The following is a 19,082-nucleotide window of genomic DNA, read 5'->3' on the forward strand; positions in this document are numbered from 1 at the left end:
AAGTTTCAAAATAAGACAGGCCAGCAAAGGCCATTTAGCAAACCGTCCAGACAACTGCAGCCTCCTGGCATCCTTAGTCACTGCATCCGAGTACTGTGCTCACTAAGACGTACGGCCATTTTGACACTGAAGGAGACTTCATACTTTAACCCACTGCTGGGAAGCCTACTATGGAATGGGTACTTTGACTGGTTTATTGAGCACTCACAACCTGTGAGATTAAAAGATTGAGAGAACACCCAAAACAATTTAAAGATTAAGAACTATATCACCTTTCCAAAGTCCTGAAAGTAGCTCAATGGATACTGAGCTTAGCTTTCCTGACGAGGCATCCCTAGTGCCTTCTCCTAAGCAACCTACACTAAGAACCTCCACTCATAGATACTACATAAAAGCTGGCATTCTTCGTTCTTACTTAGAAATTTAAAACCCTTCACAGCAAGCCCTTCACATGTTCTCTCCTCCCTACACTTTATCTACATGCCCAGACACATGGACTACTTCCTCAGCCAAATACATTCATGAATGACATTTGATTTTGCTCCATGTAAGCTGCAAAGTCCCTGACCTAGGTCCCGTGACTTGATGTGGTGTTATTCTGAAATGCAGAATTCCGGAGCAGACAAATACGTGTCCCCACACTATGCTGACAGCCGAAAGCATCTGGACACTGAGGTGATAAAGCACCTGTCAGGCATCACCTGTCAGTGATGCAGGTCCCGGAACCCACCAAACATCACCACTTAAAAGCTTTAAACTGCTCAAAAATGACATCTGAAGACTGACATGATTCTGACTTTATTAGATCAGAACAAATGAAGTAGCAGCAAAAGATCAATTCCACAATCTGGCTTCACTGGTCCTCGAACAAGAAGGAAAGTGCAGTCAGAGATGCATCTCCAGTCTCAGGCTCTCAGAACCGCACTTGGGCCCTGAAGTGCATCTGCTTAGTGGCATTGTTCTTCATCCCCGTCTTCAGCATCCACTTGGACTTCATCCTTTGAACATACTGCATGTCCCGCTCACGCATGAGAGCTGCTCCTGCGGTTGGAAGGAGGGTAAGAGATGAGGCAAGGTCTCTTACTTGTTGCCAGAGAAGTCAAATCTTTGTAGAGAATTTCCAAAGTGGCTTAGGGTAAGCGAGTTCTATATTTAAAGACATGCCAATGTGGGGACTCTAAGCAATGGAGCTCGGAGGTCTACGTGAGCCCAGAATTGTGTGTGAGAACTTTGTAAGCAGTGAGTCTGCAGTGATTCTAGGCACCAGAGCTTTCCAGGACATCAGAGGGCCCGTCCTCTTATCTCCACCACCTCCACCTGGACTGTTATTTCTCAGATGAGCAGAAAGACAACTTTGTACAGCACATTCTAAGAGTTAAGTGATGACACCCTGTGGTCTCAAAGCTTAATAACTTCAGCTGTCAGCTTTCCTCATTCTAATCTTCTATTTAGAAAAACTGCCAAAGAGGGCTGTCAACAAGTAGTACATGCACTATAGCACACATGCATGAGGACAGTCAAGTCTCTCAATTATATCAATTATATCCCTTGTATGGATAGAAACTGATCTTTAATAATGCTCACGATATAAAAGTTTGTAACATGTGACTACACGTTAGATTCCACAGTTCAAGCTATTAACCACTAAGATATTGTTTCTGTGTTACTTCCAGGTAATTTCAACTTGTACTGATTTCTAAGTTATACTTTTTATAACTATTATAAACATGATATACTATTATATACATGATAAAACTATTATAAACATGATGTATATCAAATTACTAAGCCAGGAATATTATGTATATAAGAATATAAATCTTGGACTTACTGCCCTAGGTATCATATGGTAACAGAAGCCCCAGAGCTAAGAAGTCAAGCTTCCCTTGGAGAAGACCCAGTACAATGCAATGATATCATGTCACCCAAGCCCACGAAAGCCATGGATCATCAATGTACCTGTGCTGCCTGTCCAGCCCAGGGCTCGGTATTGCTGGAGTACCCTGCCCACAGCCTTCTGGTTTCTAGCAACTGTCACAGCTCTTGGCAAGCCAAATCGTTGTTTGTAGTATCTCATCAAGGAGCGATGACCCACTCTGGCACCTGTTTTTCAAAAGAGCAAACATTCAAATCCTGAACAGGGAAGTTCTTTCAAGTTAGAGCTATATAAGCCAAAGGCTTCCAAAAAGATCTTCAAGGACATAAAACTTTAGGAAACCTAGTAGGAAAACAGAAGTAATCCTAGGGCAATCTTCATCTGCTAGAGAAAAATAGACCAGCATTAAAAAAATAGAGAGATAAAGGCTAAAAAACTCCCTGAAAAGATCAAGCAGGAATAGTCCTGACATTAGGTCTACAAGTCATAGTCAGAGCAGAACAAAAAAAACATCTTTTCTCTGGGTCAGTGTTCTACTCCAGGGCTCCTCCAACAGGAGTAAACTTTACCCCACGGGGACATCCGACACCCACTGTGGACATCTTTCTTGTTACAGCTGAACTGCTACTGACATCTAGTGGCTGAAGGACAGAGATGCTACTGAACAGAGCAAAATTCAGAGACAAACCACCAACAGCAAAGTATCGTCCAGCCATATAGACAAAGTTGAGTTGCTCCTTCCAAATGATGGAAACCACCTGATTACCTCAGAAATGATAAAGCTAAATTCTCTTCAAAGCCTGTGATTATTTAAGAAATCGAATGAAGTCAGGTCAGGTGGTGGTGCACGCCTTTAATCCCAGCACTCGGGAGGCAGAGGCAGGCAGATCTTTGAGTTGAGGCCAGCCTGGTCTACAAGAACTAGTTTCTCGTGGTCTTTGGATACCAGCATGGACAGATAAAAGCTATCTCTCTGAAGTCAGCTACTTGATGCTTCTGGCATTTTCCTAATAAGACCTTGGTTTGCACCTGGTGCCTCAACTCAGGAAAATCACTGAATGTCCATGTGAGATGAATCTAATGGGAAAAGATTCACATCTAAATGAAGGTCCTCTCTGAAAATCTCAGCATTTTTACTCAGACTTCCAGATTACAATGCTAGGTCAGGTGTCCAGATTTGCAAGGATGTTTAACCCTAAATGAGTAAATACTAAAATGGTAATTAGTATACAGTAAATAAATATGATGTTCATAAGCAACATTTGCAAATGTATCTTCCAATTACTGAGAGTTGGCAGAAGAGAAGTGAGCTACTTTTGCCATCGGTTACAGTGAGAACTTGGCACTAACACCACATAAAGTGCTAAGAGCAGCTCAACCTGAAGGCCCTCGGAAGAACACATCAGCTTTAGAATCCATTCCTGCTCAACAGCCAATGCAGCTGATATTAGATACTAGAGTATCTCCAACTCTAACATCCTAAAATTAATTGTGCATTTCTTATAGATACAACACCAGTTTCATCTGGCCAGTTGGCAAATAAATCGATGTATCTTTCACACCAATTTCCTCCGTATGGACCGAAAAGTAATGAAGGAAAGGGAACTGTGCCACTCCACAATCTTCCAGAGAAATGCTCAGAGCGCCCTCTACTGGCTACTTTTTTCACTGTCTGGGAGGCTGGGAAATGAGCAAGGAGCCTCTGCCTACACAATCCTTCTCCAGTTCTTTGGTCAGAAGGGCGCAGGCCTCCCACGGACATCAACAAAGCATGGCACATCAAGCTAAGGCAAGACCAAGCTCCTCCCCCTGCATCAAAGCTGGGCAAAGCATCCCAGCATGGGAACTAGGTTCCCAAAAGCCAGCTCAGGTGCAAGGTACAGGCTGTAATCCCACAAATAGACCAACTGTCACACACATGCAGAGGGCCTGGGTCGGTCCCATACAGGCTTCCTAGCTGTCTGTCTAGAGTTCTTGAGCTCCCATGAGCCCAGACCACTGTGTATTGTATAGGCTACAATACATGACAATAAAACTTCCTTACTATCTAAGAAGAATTTTATCCTCAAGGCATTCTCTCTGCTCTAGGCATTAAAGGTTATTATGTCTGAGTTAATGACAGCTTGTGATATTAGATGTGTTTAGCTGCTTCGGTACAGCAAAATAGGAAAGCAAGATTCAACATATATAATGCTTCACCAGATACCTTCATGGCAAAGGGGGTGCTGCTACTGCAAAACTCCCTACGCAGTGTACAAAGCCGAGAAAGGCTTGGTGTGAGGTCCTGGATAAGGAGGCTGAACACAGGTCAGCTTCATATGCCACATGAAGACAAGAGGATGGAATTACAGGCTGCTGTAAAGCCTGCCTGTGTCATGTACGCAGTAAACAGCAGGCATCTGTCCATATCTCACTGACATCTCTATACTCCCTTCTCTTTCACTTCAAACCATGCCCTCTGTAGCGCCTCCATTCTTACCAGTTAACTGCCACACTTCTCCTTCCTAGATAATAAGTAACAGTGGTGCTTCTCATATTCATCACTTCTTCATCTTCTCATTCCTGGGATAAATTCCTACACCGAGTCCTACTTTCCAAGGAAGAAGGTGGAATTCATCCTCCATGCCTCTTCTCCAACTACTAGAGATAGGCAACCCAGCACTGCTATTCAAATATCAACATATCAAACTATTGTGGAAACCTGCTTCAGTTTGAGTGAAGAAACAAGAAACTTAAGGTGGTAGGACCTAATTGACAGAAGCAGATCACTGGAGCCTGCTCCCTGGAGACTATTGTATCCCTATTCCCTTTGCCACGAGGTAAACAGTCTCCTCTAGCACATGGTCCCAAGCCATTATATTTTTACATAAATGCATTTGGGTAAATGGTCATGGACTGAGTTTTCTGAAACCATGAACCAAGATAAATTCCTGTTTAAGCCAGATTTTTGGTCATACCTATGCAAAAGTAACTGACAGAAAGCCTGAGCTATGTAAGAACGTATGTACCAGAGGAATCAGTTCAAAGAGGGAAAAGAACATCAAAAAAAAAAAAAAAAAAAAAAAAGAGAAAGAGAAAGAAAGAAAGAAAGAAAGAAAGAAAGAAAGAAAGAAAAAGAAAGACCTGAGAGGAAAGCCTAGAAAGATAGACGGCTTAGTAGGTAAGGTGCTTGTCATGTAAATATTAAGACCAAAATTCAGGTGCCCAGAACCTAGGTAAAAAGTTGGGAATCTTGGCACACATCTGTAACCCCGGCCTGGAGGGGTGGATTCCTGGAACTCATTGGTCAGCCTAGGCAAACTAATGAGCTATAGGTTTAATGAGAAACTACCAAGCAATGAGGAGGAGAGCAACTCAGGAAGATGCCTAACACTGACCTCTGACCTCTACACATGCATGTATACACAGATAGACCAAAAACAAGAAAAAGACATACATATATATACACAGAAGAGAGGGGAGAGTGATCTATCAGTCTACATTTAAAAAAAAATAATATTAAGGAAATACGAAGCCAAAATATTCTAAGCCTGAAAAGAAACAAGGAAAACCACAACCCAGTTTTAATGAGACAGTCAACTTGAAGCTAAGCAGCTACTTTTAAAGTTTATAAGTACTTGAGAACACAAAACCAACTACTTTAAGGTCCACGTTCTTTTCCCTCGGGTCCAGCAGGTAACTGAAGATGACACGTGCCTTCCACAGCACACCAGCAGTAGGCTATTTCTTCCTGACAAATACACTCACCAGAAGGAAGTATCAGCTCCATGGTTTCATCATCACATTCCAAGGTCTTTTCTGAGGACAGCTCCTCAATCTCACCAGGGTCCTGCCCCTCCTCGTAGTCTGGGTAGCTACTCCTACAACAGTAAAACAGCACTAATAAATGGACTTGACTCAACAGACAAACTGCATTTGCAAACGCCACAAAGCTACCACCAGGTTCCAGGGAAAGTCCACTAAGGAACTGAGGGATGAAACTACTGTTAGAATTTTTCTGCAACAAAGGTGGCCAAATTGACTCTTAAGAGATGTTTTTCCTCTCTCTAGAAAGATTAGCAGAAGACATGAACACAGAACTGGCCAACAAGTTATTCCCAACAGAAACAAGATCTAGAAGACTGCGGCCCGACAGAACTCTGACGGCAGAAAGACACATGTGTCCCACATGTTAGCTTTAGATAGGCAGGCTTTCAAATACTGAACTTTTTCAATGCAGATAGTTTTACGAAAGCACTGAATTTTTTAATATCATTTATTTCACTTAAGTAGCCACAGGATATACCTAGTAATTACCACACTGGACAGTGTAGTTCTAGAAGAATCTCTGTTTCTAAATATATCCAAATTTTCCTATTTAAATTACCACAGAGAAAAATGACTAGACAGTGATGGGAGATTGCTCAGTGGGTAAAGCACCAGCCAGGCAACCAGACCTGAGTTCAATTCCGAGCACCCACATAAAAGCAAAGCACAGCAATGTCTGTCTATACCCACAATACATCATCAACTTTTGTTTTATAGGACAAATATATTATTTAATGCTAGTTTATCAAGGCTCATACTGCTAATCACTTTGGAGCCAAAACAGCACACCAACTCCACACACACACACAAAAGGACATTCAAACAAAGAACATGCTATTCTGTATTGAGATGTTTGCTATTGTTAGTACTATGGAACAAACTCAGAACCTTAAATAAGCCAGCCAAGTGCTTTCCTCCTGAGCCATTCCTAGGCAGGAAACTTTTTAATCATTTGCATCAGTATCAACTTTAACTCCTAGCAACAGCTAGGAACACACTGGTAAATAGTAACAATGCAACAGAAGGAGTTATCCCATTAACAAGAGGAACAATAGCAATAATACAAATTGTGTGAAAAAGGTAGTAAGGGCTATGAGGATAATAAGGGATAAAAATGATTAGGTAGGCATTGCTGTTTTATGAAAGACAGTCATGGAAGGTCACAATGGCAAGGTGAAATTATTATTAGAGTCCTTCAGGAAATGAGGACCCAAATCACAGGAATCTCTGAGCTAAAGCGAAGTGCAAAAACTCTGAGATTCGCAGACCTGATATATATTAGAAAGAAAAAAAAACACAGGTATGCAAACAGCAAAATCATAGCTAGAGTTAGAACACCGGGACACTGTAGGCCATCAACTTCTGGCTGTTACTTTCAGGAGGAAGGAAAGCCCTTGGAATATTTTGAGCAGCACTTGATCTGACTTAATATGATAAAAGTATCCCTCACGCCAGCTTTGAGAACATAACACAGAAGGGGGTGAGGAGGAAAAGTAAGATCAGGCAGGCAACAACACTGACGGTAAACTACCCCTGACACTGGAGGAAGTGAGAAATAGCCACACATACTGAAGACAACTCCAAGGTAGATGAAACAGGATCTGATTAAAGAATTAATGCAAACATGAAAATAAAATACCAAGAATGACTGAAAAATTATTGGCTTGCACACTGGGAAGGACAGAATTATCATTTATGTAAGGTGGAGTAGGCTTGATTGCATAGCAAAATGCAATACAAATGTTAAATAGAGCTTCAAAGTTTGAAGTTGAGGCGGTTGCATATAAGTTGGTAGTCATAACCTATAGAAGGTACTGAAATCTGCTAGACTGAGAAGGAGCCTAAAAGTACAAAAAGCAGATGTAGATAAAGAAATCAGAATGTTTAGCCTTCATTATTTCAAGGCAGTTACCAAGTTGACTATCTCTGGTGTTTGCTTAGCCTATTCCCAATTAGACAATCAGTCTAAAGGTCAAACACACTGCAGTCTGTTAGGAAACTAGAGAGGGATAAATATTATCTACTGCTTAGGGAGGATGCGTTCTATCTCTAGCAGAAACTCAAATATGACTTCTGCAGTGCCAAGGCCTCTAATTTTGCTATCCAACAACCACTTTTAACTGCAAACTACAAAATCAGGAAGAGAGAACAAAAAAGTTCTAAAAGATTAAAATTTTTCTGACCATCTGTATCACTTGGGCTGTAGCTGCTTGGCACAGTGCTTACACATACCTGTACATACACTATGCTATATCACAGAAATTTTGACAAAAGCAACTAATTATTCACCTATATGCTTGTTACATACATATGAATTGTTCAAGATCCCAGTTAGAGTTGACTACCTATGAAATGATCTTTCTACCAAATGCCAGAGCTGGCATAAAGTCAGTCTTTTACTCAAAGTCTCTCAAAGAACCCAAAACATGAAACCTAATTTTTGTATGTCTATTCAGAAGGTAACTAATAAAATCAAAGTTCTGACCAGTTAAATCACAAAGAATAAAACCAAGTCATTCACACTTACTTTGGGCTAGAGATCCTCACTATTCTAGAAGTGTTCAAGTGAGCTTGTTAGCAGAAAAATGTGTAATGTGGATCTCTGGGAGTTCGAGACCAGCCTGGTCTACAAGAGCTAGTTCCAGGACAGGCTCCAAAGCTACAGAGAAACCCTGTCTCGAAAAACTAAAAAAAAAAAAAAAAAAAAAAAAAAAAAAAAAAAAAAAAAGAATATATTGGGCGAAGCTGAGTGTGACATCACAGCTCGATGCACGACGAGCCCAGCTCATTTTCAGGAGGGGGGGCAGATACTGCGCATTATCGCTCCGGTACAGATACGACTTCAACCCCTTCACAAACTCCATCTTACCTAAAATCATAGAAGTCTGCGAACTCCAAAGCCGCGTCACCATCTGTGAAGAGCTTGCAGTGGCTCTTGTCATTCATGTGTGCCTGCACAGCTTCTGTGGAGTAGAAGGATTTCCCTTTCTCATTGCACCACAAGCAAATCTTGCCAACACCGACTTTCTCTCCTGGTAACAAAATTTAAGGGAAAATAAGAAGTCAGTCTTCCCAAATCAGGTTAAATCTCACTATTCTCACAAATTGAAAAACATTTCTTCATCAAAAGAAAATGATTGTACTCACCCAAGTACTTAATGAGTCCTTTCAGATCTGAAAGATATTCTATATCAGGAATAAAGAAGCTGTGGACTTTAGTCATATGAGCCACATTCTTCATGAGGGAGCTTGAGTGGTGGGAACAGAATAAGCAGTCTGTTACTGGGATGGCGCCTGGGGGCGGGCTCTCCCCAGCTTCTGCATCTTCTGCATCCTCGTCATCCAGTCCAGGGTTCTCACATTCCAATCCATCATCTGAATCAATATCTTCCCAATCTTCAAGCCAGACATTTTGAAAAACAAATTTACTTTTAAAAATATATTAAAGTAAGCACAAAGACATCATGATGATTCATGACCTATTATAATCCTGCCTGTCCCCCAGAGGCCAAACTCTCTCTCAAGACCTCACTTTAGACTCTTATTTACCCTCAAGACATGCTTGAATGCTAACAAACATTGATCTTTCTCTCTAACTCGCTCCTATGCCTCACAGTACCTAGCCCAGTACTGGATAGAAAGATAAATGGATTCTGAACTGGTTGAGTAACAGTGTCGACCATTTCCACATCACAGGAATACTTGACTGTATATTATGCTATGTGTGACTGTGTTATATATGAACTGCTGCTATATTTTGAATGTATGTGTCCTCCCAAGTTCAACTAAATCACCAATGTGACCAGTGGGAACTCGATAAGCCCTCACGAATGGGTTGATATCCTAAGAAAAGGCCTCAGGTGAACCAGCTAGCCTTCTGCTTGTCCTCCATGAGTCCACAACCTAGACCTCTCTGCCTTTCCCATCATGTAGACAAAGTCTGGGAAAAATACCCTGTCCATGGAACAGGCCCTCACCAGACAGTCAAGTTGCCAGCAGCGAGACTCTTGACTTAGACACATCCGGGACTGTGGCAACATATATATGTTCGTGTTCCTTATACATTACCAGGCTTAAGATATTTTGCTAGAGAAGCATAAACAGACTGAAACATTAACCCAAACTCTGCCAGTATTCAGATGCTGGAGGGGTGACGGAATCAATACTTCATAAAGAGCCTTGACTGCTGGCTGGAGCCCCCACATTTCAGGCTTGCTGGCAGTTTAACCCCCCCCCCACTCATTTTGAATCAATTATGCTAAATGCCAAACCCTAAGAAGCTACTAGAATGACAACCGCTAAAGCAGTGTGCCAACAGCCTGTCTTTCTGTGTGCACAGGTGTGAATCCTCATCTGTATGCCACTCGTTTATAAAGCAACTCTCCTTTTATTCTGGGCCCCGAATCCACAATAGGAAAGCAGAAAAGCAACATTTCCTGTAGAGGTGCAGACTAGTGAGGCATTTAAAGCCCTTTGGCTCATCACTCTGCAATGTCCTAATGAAAGCCCTCATTTTTTCCAACGAACACATGCTATTTCCTTCAAAACACATAAAGAAAACTTCATATGAATAAAAAAAAAAAGGCTCGCCTCGCCCATAATAAGATGTTTAAGCAACCATTAAACACTCTTCCCCTCAGGTCCACCCGAAGTTCGGTGGGGTCGAGGGCAACCATAAAAACGGAGGTCTACAACCCATCTGCTGAACTATTTTAGACACAAATCAGGTTAGCAACCTTAAATCCAGGCAGGATGCCGTGGGCAGATAATCCCAGCTCCCGCGAAGGCCGCAGTAAGGGGTTAGAAAGTCAAGGCCAGCCTGGAGATCAGTGAGACCCAGTGGCGACACAGTAGAAAGGGCGGGCACGGCCTGGGTGGGTGTGGCTCCCTGACAAGCGTGGTTCAACCCCTAGAGGGGCAACATCCCTAAAACGGCCCCTGCCCTCCATCTCCACTGGCAAGTTTCCAGGGACCCGGTGCCTCACCCCGACCCAGACGGAGCCATTACCTTCCTCTTCGTCCTCATCCTCTTCCTCCTGCTCACTCTCCTCCCACTGCTGCTTCGCTAACTTCCTCGCCTGCTGCTCGAACCACTGCAGCCGGGGCGGCTTCTCCGCGGGGTCCCGATCCTGAGCGCCCCGGCGGCCCGCCGCCCTCGGGGACCCATCCGCGGGCACGGAGGGCACTTTCTTGGGGGACGTGGAGGGCTGGGCTTTGATGGCCTGCTGGATGGCCGCGTTCATGGCATCCTTGCCCACGCTGTCGGCGCCCAGGCCCTTCTCCAGGTTCTTCTCGTTGAGCATCTCCACTTGCCGGCTCACCGCCCGCACCGCCTTCTTCTCCAGCTCCACGTGCCGCCGCGACTTGAGGTGGTTCTCGTAGGCCTTGAACGTGGCGAACTTCTTGCTGCACACGGTGCAGTAGGTGGCCGTGCCCTTGCTCTCCTCCTCCGCCACCGCCCGCTGCGCCCGCACCCGCTCCTGGAAGCCTTCGGCGGTCACCGGGTCCATGTCGGCCACCTTGCGCCGCAGGTTGTAGCGGTGCCAGTCCGTCTTGTAGTGCGCCCGCTGCATCTCCGCGTCGCGGAACGCTACCCGGCAGGTGATGCAGGTGTACGTCGCCATGGCGGGGCCGGGAGGGACAGGAGACGACCTAGCCGAGAATCCACCGAGCGGCGTTTCGGTCTCACCAGGTCCGAAGACACCACCTCGCCTGCAGCCACGCAAAGCTGCACCAGGTTCCGGCTTCCGGAATCTCACTGGGGGAACATCCGGCCAGCCCACTAAAGTATTGTCGGCTGGGCAGAAAGTCCCGCCTCTCTCCTTAGCCACGCCCCGGAAGAGGGGACACTTCGTTTCTAGTGCTCGGTCCGCCCTGTCAATCAGAGGCGTTCCCCGGAGGCCGCTGCCGCGTCATTGTGAAGAGCGCTGGTTAGCGATGACGTGTTGTGCTGTGACGTGGGTAAAGTGACAGCTGTGGGAGAGGGAGGAGGGCGTGGGCTCTGCTCTGGCCTCCCGGAGGTCTCAGCGGCTCTCGCTTGGTGTGTTCCCTCCGGATTGTCTCCTGCGCTTCTGGAACGGGAGCTCTAACGTGGCGACGGCGTGGGGCTTCCGGAGCCTCCTGGCCCTGGAGTCCAGACCCAAGCCTCCGCCGCTGCAGCAAAGGGCGAGAGCGAACTCTTGCGTGAAACGTTTTCCCTACTGGGTGCCAAAAGCACAGGCTTAGCCACTGCCACACAGAAATATAACCCGAGCCACGTGTGAAAATTTAAATCCAAGGAGCCATGCAAAAAGTAAAACTATTTGAAATTGCTTTTAATGATCGAAGTACTATTGCAGGATCTAAAAGCTAAATATATATATAATATATTTGAAATATATATAATATATAGTATTATATATAATATATAATATATTTGAAACTATTTGAAATTGCTTTTAATGATCGAAGTACTATTGCAGGATCTAAAAGATATATATATATATCTTTTATATATATTATATCGTGATATAATATATATCGTGAGACTTTTTAGGCTCCATCTTTGGAGATCCCGGGGGTATAACAACCACCATTCATGCCAGTTTGTGAATCGCCCCATTTATGTACTCGATTTGTCTATATTACCTCATATATATGGTGGAGCTTGAATAATAAAAACCCAGAGACAGATATTGGGTTCAAGATGAAGAACAGAGAAACAAAGCAATCAAGTCCCTCTGATGTCTACCAAGGTTCAAAGGGGCGATTCTGTCCTCAATGTGACTACAGACTGCAATGAGTTCCTCTTCTCCTACCTTAGATCCCCCCCATATCACTCCTGCCTCCACCTCCCTAGTGATGGAATTAAAGATGGAATTAAAGGCGTGTGACTCCCTAGTGATGGAGTCACACTTTCTCTTTTTAGACAGATTGACTCTCAAGTTTGGCCTTGAGTCCTGGGATTAAAGGTGTGTGACGCCACCCCCTGGCTGCTCAACGGACTTTGCCTCTTTAAACAGCGTTGCTACCTCCATTAAATTTTGTAGTGAAGGTCAGAGAATAAGCTTTGTAGTCAATGTGGCTTTTCCTATGCTAGCAATGGGACCTGAATTTATTTACCACTCTTTATCAGGATGTTCTTAATTTGCTTGCTCTCATTTAGATATGGCATGTCCCTTAATGATTTGTGTGTTTAAAACAGTGTTCCCCAGTGTCACAGTGTTGGGAGTCGGTGGAACATTTAAGAAGTAATTGAGTCATGAGAACTTCACCTTCATGAGTGGATTAGTGTTTATGTCAAGAAATTGGGAGTAGATTGTTTGCTAGAAGAGTTGCCAGTGTAAAGCTGGAGAGCCTCCCCCATCACCATGTGGTACCAATCTTCCACACACATCCCCCTCCCTTCACCTCTCCTTTTCTTCCACCTGTGGAGCATCATTTTAGCCATCAGCAGCAGGTCATAGATGCCACCTCTCTACTCCTGGACCTCTGGAACTGAGAACTAAACATATTTATTTATAAACTTCCCAGCCTCAGGAGTTCTGTTATAGCAACAGGAAATAGACTAAGTCATCTAGTACCCGTGGGGTCTTGCAAGCACTGTGCTGAGCTCCGAGAGTCTTGCAGAAGAAGGGGAGGAGGGATTGTACCAGCCAGGGGAGCCATGATAGGGGAAAACCACAGAGACAGCTAACCTGAGCGAGAGCTCATGGACGCTGGGCCAACAGTCAGGAAACCTGCATGGGACCGACCTAGATCCTCTGCATGTGTGTGACAATCCTGTAGCTTGATCTCTTAGTAAGGCTTCTCCCAGGCTCTTAGGTGACTTTTGGTAACTTGTTTCCTATGCTGGATTATCTGATTCCGCCTCAATGTAAGGAGAGGAACTTGGTTCTGCTTCAACTTGATGTGTCCTGTTTTGTGCTAGCCTGTGGGATGTTTGTTCCTTTCTGAATGGAGATGGAGGATATTATTACTATAGTGTTTCCTATTTCTTAGATCAAAGGTTACGGTATTGCTCATAAAGGAACAGGCAGTAAAAAGGTTAGGCTTGTGGTCCTGTCTAGTCTTTATTCAGGCCTTTTGGGTTTGCTGCAATAAAATAAAAGCAACCAATCATAATATCTAGGTGGATAAGTGGTGTAGGAGGTCCTTCTTTCTATATGTTGCTTGTATTGGTTAATGAATAAAGAAGAACGTAGGTAGCAGAGAAGACAGAACTGAATTCTGGGAGGAAGAAAGCAGAGTCAAGGAGAAGCCATAGATCTTCTGCCTCAGACAGATGCCAGTTAGAATCTTTTCTGGTAAGCCACTGCCACGTGGCGATATACAAATTAACAGAAATGGTTTAAATTAAGATGCAAGAATTAGCCAATAAGAAACTAGGAATAATGGACCACGCAGTGTTTTAATGAATACAGTTTCTGTGTGGTTATTTCGCATGGGTGGCCAGAATGAATAAGCAGGCCCCTCCCTACAACAATTGGTGTCCAACATGAGGCAACTGCATCCACATAAAGCCTGAGAGAGTTTGGGAAGTAATTCTATACAGAAAAGAATAGAGTTAAGCATGGCTTATTGATAGCAGCATTTTCTCAGGTGGGCTTTGCTTGCTCCAGGCAAATGCTCTCATTTAAAAGAGGTTTCCTGACTCAGCTTTAGCTGTAAAACCTTGCAGCTCTTTTAAGAGGCCCTGCCACGAAACACTTAAATGGTGTTGATGAAAGGCTTGACTGCATACTCTTTGGTTTTCAGCTGTAGCAGGAAAAAAGCCATGCCATTTTAAAATGCCAGCTTTCTGGGCCATCCTGCCACCACAAACTCTGACTCTTTCAGGCAGGAGGTCCAGCTACAGAACATTTGATTGTGGTTTACTGGTACCTCAGCCATGAGGCTAGAATATCAGAAAGCTAAGGAATGGGCTGGATCTAGCCTTCAAAGCAATGGCTTTAATCCTCTCCATACTACTTAGCAAATTAAAGACTCACGTGGTCAGAAAAAGAGAGATATACAGTAAAGAGAGATTCAAAGGCAAAGAAAACCTCTAAATGTTTTACAGTGTGTTAAAAAATCTATGGCAGGCTTAGGAGAGAAAAGAAAAAGAAGTCCTTAAAATAAAACAAAAGAGTAGTTGGGTGTGGTGGCACACACCTTTAATCCCAACACTTGGACGACAGAGGCAGGCAGACCTCTGTGAGTTCAAGGTGTGGTTGCACATGCCTTTAATCCCAGCACTTGGGAGGCAGAGGCAGGAGGATCTCTATGAGTTCGCGGACAGCCTTGTCTACAGAGTGAGTTCCAGGACAGCCAAAGATACACAGAGAACCTATCTCAAAAAGCCAAAAATTTAAAGTAAAAAGAAAAAAAATAAAGGTTAAAATAAAGCCATGTAAAGATGAAAAATACACAGAGTCTGGATACTGTATGTTTTATGCTCTCTTTGAATTGTGTGAATGCTGAGGAAGGAGCAGCAACTGCTAAAAGGTATTTATTTATATCTGCTGCTGGGTTAATCCAAGATAGGTATTTTGAAGTCAAAAGATATGTTACTTTAAAGAAGAGGTTTTGCTTTAGTTTACACAGAAAATGAGAGGCTGTGGATTCATTCTGAGTTAAGAAAAATGAGGTTTGATCAAGGAAGACCACCTGAGATATCTCTGGTAGGAACGGATGGCCCAGATGTCTGAGTTCTACATCCAGAACAGATTCAAGATGCTTCCTGAGATGATTAAGACTCACAGGATACTCCAGTCAGGACTTAATCACAATCTAAATTTTCTTTAGGTCCCCAACCAGCACGAAGTAGCCTGGAAAACTACACCCACATTCCCCAAAAATGAACTAGGATATTTTTCTTTGTTTAGGATGTTGGTTACAAGTTTTTATGGCTAATGGTCAGGAGAAAAGCTAAACAAAGGATATTAGATTCAGAGTTGTTTTTTTTTTAAAAAAAAAAAAGCGGGGGGAAGTGGTGTGGGGCAATGGTCTGTATTCTATCAATTATAATTTAAATAATCGCTGATTGGCTAGTAGCCAGGCAGGAAGTATAGGTGGGACAACCAGACAGGAAGTAGAGGCGGGTCAATGAGAACAGAAGAATTCTGGGAATAGGAAAGCTTGGTATGCAGTCCTGACCCAGCCACAGAGCAAGCAAGATGTAACTGCCTCGCTGAATAAGGTACCAAGTCACATGGCTAGCTTAGACAAGAATAATGGGCTAATATAAGCTATAAGAGTGAATAAGAAGTCTGAGCTACTAGGCTATTCAGTTTATAACTAATGTAGAACTCTGTGTGATTTCTTTGAGACTTAACAACTGTGGGAAGCGGGCAGGATAGAAAACTCAGTCAACAGATCAGCACAGCTATGCTCTAATAAAAGTCTTTTTTTACAGACTCAAGAATCTAAAATAGAAGTGGATATGATGGTCCATGCCTAAAATCTCAACACTTAGGTAGCTGAGGCAGGCTGATGAGTTCAAGGCCTGCCTGAGCTAAAGGAGGAGACCCTGTCTCAAAGAGTTAAAATTATTTTTAGTGTACAGCCCATATGTAAACAGATAGCACCCTGGATTTGCCATGTGGGTTCTAGTTGGCCAATTCTGCCTTTAAGGGACAATTCCTACAGCATCCTGTGAGGGGGTACTGTTTTATCTTTATTTTGTCTAGGTGGGAAACAGTTACAAAGTGGTTAGGTCAACCTTACTGGAGTTCCACAGTCTGTAACATTAGAACCCTTACAAATAATGAGTGGAGAACCTTACACATGTACATGGAGACAGTGACGTAATACCCACCTTTATAATACTTTTCATCCATTTCTTTCACGGGCATTTATTGAACTATAAGGCCATTACAGTGCTAGACCCATTAAGTGAATTCCGCAGTTTTCTTGTGAACAGGTAGTTAAAGTTGCCTTTAAGCTATAAAATGATGGTTGCCAGGCAGTGGTGGTGCACGCCTTTAATCCCAGCACTCGGGAGGCAGAGGCAGACGGATCTCTGTGAGTTTGAGGACAGCCTGGTCTACAGAACAAGTTCCAGGACAGGCTCCACAGAGAAACCCTGTCTCAAAAAACAAAAACAAAAACACACACAAAAAAAGATCTAAAATGATGGCTTAGATAATATGTAAGCAGAAAAAAAAATCAGTGTCTTGGTTTTATACCATGTTGATCCCCTTTAAAAGTCTTTTAAGTAGCTGTTTCTGGAACTGTGCCTTTGTGAAAGGCTAAGAGACTGTAGATTGAAGATAATCATAAGACTTGGACTTTGTGTCTTAGGACCATAATACCAACATCAGAACCAGATGTGCTGACATTTTCTGGAGACATGCAAACAAATGTCTAATCACTCCACACAGGGACTGATGGCAGAGCAAAGTACGATTCTGCTCAAGTCTAGCTTGGCCAACTAGCTAGTCTATTGGGTTTAGTTATGGAGCACGGGAGGAGTTACTTAGAGGAGTGTGGGTGAGCCCAAAGCAGACACCATTGGGGAATATTATTTTAAGGTGTGTATCTTTTGTTTATGCTGTATTTGTTTAACTCTGTGAGGCTGTGATTCTTTGTCTAAAACACCAAAGGGTCCTAATAAAGAGCTGAATGGCCAACAGCAAGGCAGGAGCAAGGACAGGCAGGGTTGGCAGGCAGAGAGAATAAGAGAAATGAGGAAGAGGAGGAACAAGAAAACAAAGAGAGGAAAACATTAGGGGTCAGCTTACTCCAGCCAACCATGGAGTAAGAGTAAGATTTACAGAAGTAAGCGAATGGGAATAAGCCCAGAGGCAAAAGGTAGCTGGGATAATTTAAATTGAGAAAACCTGGCTAGAAATAAGCCAAGCTAAGTCCAGGCAATTATAAGTAATAATAAGCCTCTGTGTATGATTTATTTGGGAGCTGGGCGTCAGGCCCCCAAAACTCCAAAAGAGTAAAGAGAAAAAAACACTACAAGCCACACCACCAAAATGTCTCAGCTCTGCCACCATGTTGACTTCTCCAACCTGCATAGATAGAATCCTCCCTTCAGTTAACTCTCCACACTCTGTACTGGCTAACACCTCATGAGCTACATACAGTTAGGGTGTGATGTACCGATGTATTGCTGGCCTGCCTGGAAGGCTCAGAAGGAAGTGACTAAGATCTCTGGTAACAATCTGATGACCCATCCCAGCCCCTCCTCTGGAGACTGTTAGGCTCTGAGGACATCTTTCTACAACACATTCTAACCCAAATGTATGCACTGAGACACTGGAACAGCTCTGGGACTTCCATGATCCGCGACAACAGTTTACTCAGAGTTTCAGGGTAATTTCCTGCAACTGATAAAGCTGGGGTGTAAACACACAATTACAGTCAGAAATATATCACGGCAACGGCTATGCAGTTCCCTGCTGGACTGGTTCACTCTTGGGGTTTATTCGCTACGACAGCCTAAAATTAGAAGCACTGTTCCCACAGAAATAGTTTTTCTTGAATTTGTACTTACTTCTAACTGAAAACAGCAGCATGCTAACTTTTAACAGTTTTCAAAAAGGAGAAAGTTGTGCTTATTTAAATAAGTATGCATATTTAAATAATTTAAATAAGTGCCTTAATTTCGGCACTCATAAGGTTGAGTCAGTGAGACTGCCACAAGTTCAAGACCAACTTGGGCAACATAAAAAGAACTTCCTGCAACAAGTCTCTACATAATTCCTAAATAGGAGGACATCTGCTAACTATAAAATTTTTATAAGAGTTTGCTTTCTCCATATTCTACAAAAGGAGGCAGAATGAAATGTCATCCTTTTAGAAGATTTGTAGTGTGGTAGATGCAGAAGTGATTTAGAAGGACAACATGCAGGCCCCGACTAATCTTCCACCTCAGACTTCAGGTTCTTAAGCAGTGCTTCATTGATTCTTACCAAAATATATGGTCCATGTGTGCTGTTCCCATCTCTCTGTTTTCCTCAGCCTTTTCTCTAGGAAATGAGAGAACTTTTTCTGTAACTCCTCAGCAATTAAAATAGTTCAGATTTTAATGACATTCCACCCAGACCTTACACACCTCTCCTGATCCAGCTGTTGGCATACTGAGAAAGCACACAAACGCCTCAACATCCTACATTTGAGATAAAAGTCTGAGTGAAGTTTTCTTTCTGTCCTGTGTAAACGGATGATCACAGATTCTAGAACAGGTCATGCTGAAATGCAGGAGACTACTGTGCACCCCTCTAGCACTCCCCCTTAACAGTGACTATTTTCCCCTATAACATTTACTTTGTATCTAGTAATATTTTAGATTGGATTTCTTTTTGTCCAAACTATCATGATTCAGCATGTTTTTAGTTTATCTTGTAAGCGTAGCGAGTGACTTCACACACGTTCTTTCATGGCTGACCATTAGAATTCTTGTTTGTTCTTTAGTGAAGACACTGGG

The 19,082-nt window shown here is 43.1% G+C and overlaps 1 protein-coding gene across 1 annotated transcript; it reads right to left on the bottom strand.

Annotated features, from left to right (window-relative positions):
- Positions 1-782: 782 nt before the first annotated feature.
- Positions 783-11,436, bottom strand: Znf622 (zinc finger protein 622). Its single transcript, XM_057789838.1, has 6 exons — positions 10,692-11,436; positions 8,831-9,079; positions 8,553-8,715; positions 5,624-5,736; positions 1,960-2,103; positions 783-1,041 (listed from the first exon to the last, which is right to left on the bottom strand). Exons 1-6 carry the CDS (start codon positions 11,305-11,307, stop codon positions 914-916), a joined length of 1,413 nt encoding a protein of 470 aa, XP_057645821.1. The 5' UTR covers positions 11,308-11,436; the 3' UTR covers positions 783-913.
- Positions 11,437-19,082: the final 7,646 nt, after the last annotated feature.

This window comes from Chionomys nivalis, chromosome 15, assembly GCF_950005125.1.
Source record: "Chionomys nivalis chromosome 15, mChiNiv1.1, whole genome shotgun sequence".
Taxonomy (NCBI): Eukaryota; Metazoa; Chordata; class Mammalia; order Rodentia; family Cricetidae; genus Chionomys; species Chionomys nivalis.